Source organism: Anarrhichthys ocellatus, unplaced genomic scaffold (genome assembly GCF_004355925.1).
Source record: "Anarrhichthys ocellatus isolate YVR2014 unplaced genomic scaffold, GSC_Weel_1.0 scaffold84, whole genome shotgun sequence".
Lineage (NCBI taxonomy): Eukaryota > Metazoa > Chordata > Actinopteri > Perciformes > Anarhichadidae > Anarrhichthys > Anarrhichthys ocellatus.
Genome location: NW_022280114.1, coordinates 1,751,416 through 1,755,588, shown reverse-complemented (window position 1 = coordinate 1,755,588; position 4,173 = coordinate 1,751,416). Strand labels below are relative to the sequence as shown.

The window sequence follows — 4,173 nt, the reverse complement described above, 5'->3', positions numbered from 1 at the left end:
GTGTGTGTGTGTGTGTGTGTGTGTGTGTGTGTGTGTGTGTGTGTGTGCAGCTTTGTGTCGTGACGTATGCACTGTACGTGTGTCTGCTCACATCTATGCCTCAAATAAAAGTGTATAATTAGTCCGCAAAGCCAACCGTGTGTTGGACTGGCGGTTCAATTTAGCACGTCTCGGCTGATTTGGGTGATTGTTTTATTTATTTTGGTCGCTGTTGTTGTTGTGAGCGTTGGCTTGTGAGCTGGAGGTCCGGCAGGCCTTTTCTCTTTACAGTCTCTGTGCATCTCAGTACCGGGGATCTGACAGCGTGGCCCGTGGGTGCTGCCGGCCGCCCTCGGCCGCTGTCACAGCCGGGTCTGGTGCCGGAGCAGATGTGGAGCTGAACTGAGGGAAGTGGGTCAGGGTGCTGCAGGCTGTGTGCAATCCAAACAAGGTCTTATTATGCACAAGGTAAGTCATGCTCCCTGTTTTTTTTTTGTTTTTTTTTTGACTCTTTCGTGTGTGTGTGTGTGAGAGAGAGAGAGAGAGTGAAGGGGGGGAAGATGTGGTTAGTGTTAACATTACAATAATCTGTCTTCCCCCCCCCCCCCCCCAGGAGGCCTCACAGGCGACCCTCAGTCCTCCGAGTTCAGTCTATCTCTCCTCCTATCAGTGTCCTCTGTAGTTGTCTTTTGTAACTTGGGTTTTTCTTTTTAAGAGAGAGATGGAGGGAGAGATGATTTTGCGTGTGACGGGGCCTTGGGCGGACAGCTGTGTTTGATGTATTTTTTATGTGCTTAGGCTACTGGTGAATGATGGGGGGGAGAGGGGGATAGGGAGGGAGGAAGGATGCCTGGAGCTGATGCACTTGAATGGGGATGTTGTTGAAGGGGGGGGTAGATAGGGATAGAACTCTGTGTGTGTGTGTGTGTGTGTGTGTGTGTGTGTGTGTGTGTGCGCGGAAAAGAAGGAGGACGCAAGTTTTTTTTTTCTCTGCCGCCAGCGACGACATGTCAGGGGGATGAGAGCAGGGTGGAGGGAGACAGTGAACACTTGTTAAGTCTGTCTGATGTAGCCCCCTCTATACCACACATACACACACACCTCTAGAAAACACACTCGCCTACCGTGCCCTTACATCTGAGATTGACAACCACAAAAGCAATCAGGCACCGCCAGTTCGGAGAAACACTGCAACAGCCCTCGCAGATGTGACGTTGCCCCGTCAGTGTTGCATTGTGGGTAGCCTCATACACACCTGTGCTTGTAGATATGTTGCGATAAGGTTTATAAAAGAAAAAAAAACATCCCCCGACCGACACTGAGCTTGATGTCGATATACTCAACGCCTACCAGAAAGTGTTGACATTTACTGTGATTTGTTAACCTCGAAGTCTCCTCAATTTCCCAGAATGCTGTTCGACGACCACCAGAGGACTGGCATGGCCTCGCTCGCCTTGTTGAGATCAATAATAAGAAGATGGTGGAGAGAGAAACATTAATGGTATTAGCCCAGTAAAAAACAACAGATGGGGAGAGTGAGTTTCATCCCTACAAGTCAACTGAAGCTTGAAAGCCTTTCACTGTTTCCTCTCGTATGATTGTTGGAAGCTCCCATTGCAGACTGACTGCGTTACATAATGCACATCTCTACTATCTCCCCACATGCACATAGTATTGTACATAATATTTCATTCATGCTGTGAATGTTTTGCGCATGCCCGGATCAGTATTTTTCGCTCATTCCGGCACAAAACCCCCCACTTTTAATAATGTTACTATTGTAAATGTTTCCATTTCATATTATGTGTCCTGACTTTTGCACTGTGTGTTCAAACCTACTGGGCAGTTAACCTGGTTCTGATCCTCGTCAGACTCCAACGTCTTTAACTGAGCTGGAAGCATCTGAATATATTACTTCATGCAAAAAGAATGATCAAACAACAAAAAGAAGCTGCAATCGCTAACCATAGATCTAGTTGAAAGTTGTTTTTTTCTCCAAATAACTGCAATCCTCTGTGCATGTGAAAATGCAGCAGGATGTGTTTTACTTCTTGTTACTCCTCTTGAATGATGAATGTGCAGAGTTTGACACTAGAAGGCTTTTTCTCCACCGCCAGTACGTATGAGTATATATTTATGACAACGTAACTATAGTTTGGAAGCCAATCACGGTCCAATATGTATCTGAACAACATGAATTTATTAATATATTCTGTTTGGTCTCACTGAGGGAGAATAATTTCTAATTTGTTAATTGAACTATAATGTAGGAAAAACTTTATCAGCCACACATTTCTATTTGAAGCACATATTTGTTTGTATGTGTCTGGAAGGGATCGTTACCCTTTCAGCCCCTTTGGGGATACTTGACTTGTAATGTGAAACACACAATTCATGCAGACTCGAACATACAATAAATAAAACAAAATAAAATACAGAAATCATAGAACAGAACATGCTGAACATGTGCTAAAACCCACCACGCATGCTCACATAAAATACAAGTGACATCATACCACAAAACCAAGCTGGATAAAAAAACTGGATAAAGTTTGGATTAAGGTTGAAAATGAGTTGGTTATATAAGGCATAAGTATTGTTTTAACAGCATTTCAACCAATATTTTAACATGTAGCTTGGGCTATACTTCACATTCACATAGTTACTTAAAATACCATTAAAACAAAGGCTATAGCCTATAAACACCCTGCTATGTAGCATTAAACACAAGTGTTTTTAACTATAACCCCCATACTGTTAATAAATGCTAAAAGGGAAGGAGTTACCACCCCCCAAAACAACTTTTCAACCATTTTTCTTTTGGTGTTCGTTGTCATAACACAGGCTAAACACTAAAAAGCTCAATTTAGAAGTATTATACAACTGCCTGTGGGGTTTTTGCCACAGGGCTGAAGTATAGAACAAGACCTCACTGTAACTTTTCAATCAGGTCATCACCATGATATCATGTGGCTGTTAGGGTTGTGACAGAGAGATATATATATATATATATATAGTCAAACCTAGATGTGAAACAAGAAAACCCCTCACATTGTTTCTATTCTCCACGGCTTCCTCTTTCCTGCAGTCCCAGCCCAGTGGAGGAAGTGCCATTAACCAGCCACTCCTGTGTTTTTCTTTTTTTTTCTCCCCAGAATCACATAGGCAGTGAGAGGATGGGAGGAGGAGGAGGAGGAGGAGGAGGAGGAAAATAAACATCACATAGGAGGGTCGGAGGAGGAGGGGCAGTGTCCAGCTTCTCCACCGAAAAGCAAACCGGCAGAGAAAAGGTAAGAATAAAGCAGAACGCGGTGCTAATGTAGTCACACGGCTGTGTCACTCATTTGACTTTAGCAGATGTGAGGAGGTTGTTTTTTTGTTTTGTTTTTTTAATATTTTTTGAGGCGCGCGAGGAGACAGCACTGATATGGGGTGAGCGTTACATAACGCCCAACGCACATCAAATATTCCTGTTTTTCTCTGCGTTTTCATCTCATTTGTATCACGTTAAGAGGAGATACCGAGTCGTTTTTTTTTTAAACCTTACATTCATCACTAAGCCGTGAACATGCAGCCACTGAACGCCATTGGTCGCCTTTTCTGTGTTTTCTGCCGTCGTCCGTGCAAAGACGGGCACCTTTTAGCGCAGATAAGAAACACCCATCCGGCAGCAGGACGCCTTTGGTATTCATTTTCTCCTCTTTCTCATCGCGTGCCGAGGTTGTTGTTGTGTAAAATACAGATATATTAAAGAAAACATTTTCCAAAACAGACTACGCATTGTTTTTTTTACCACATTATTGATTAATTTACGTTTAAAATTCAGCTCTGTGTCGATGACAATGTTTTATTTTTTTATACACGGAGAATCAGCTTTTTTTCATCCGCGTGACCGGCAAGCATCAGTTCTCGCCTGCTGTACGCGCGCTCCCGACAAAGCCACAGTCGCTGTCCTTCACACCACGTGAACGCGCGTTCATAGAGCAGAGGAGAGGAGAAGAGAAGAGAGGGGGATTGATTGACAGCAGCCTGAAGTCAGGATTAGAGTAATTTCCATTCGGAGGAGACATGTAAATATTTGATGCTAATAGAAGTGGAGTGTGCAGACCGGCCTGTATTTCTAGATGTTATAAACAAGGAGTTTGGTGCGACCTGTGTGTGTGTGTGTGTGTGTGTGTGTGTGTGTGTGTGTGT

The 4,173-nt window shown here is 43.7% G+C and overlaps 1 protein-coding gene across 3 annotated transcripts in view; it reads left to right on the top strand.

The window, feature by feature from the left end:
- The first annotated feature begins 3,139 nt into the window (after positions 1-3,139).
- Positions 3,140-4,173, top strand: part of c19h1orf216 (chromosome 19 C1orf216 homolog) — a 3,301-nt gene continuing 2,267 nt past the window's right edge. Inside the window, exon 1 of one of the 3 annotated variants that reach the window (XM_031874870.1) lies at positions 3,140-3,269. Coding sequence is in view for 1 of the 3 variants with exons in the window: in XM_031874869.1 (XP_031730729.1) it covers positions 3,407-3,411 (5 nt within the window). In the remaining 2 variants the exon portion in view is untranslated. The other 2 variants (XM_031874869.1, XM_031874871.1) reach the window with 2 other exon arrangements.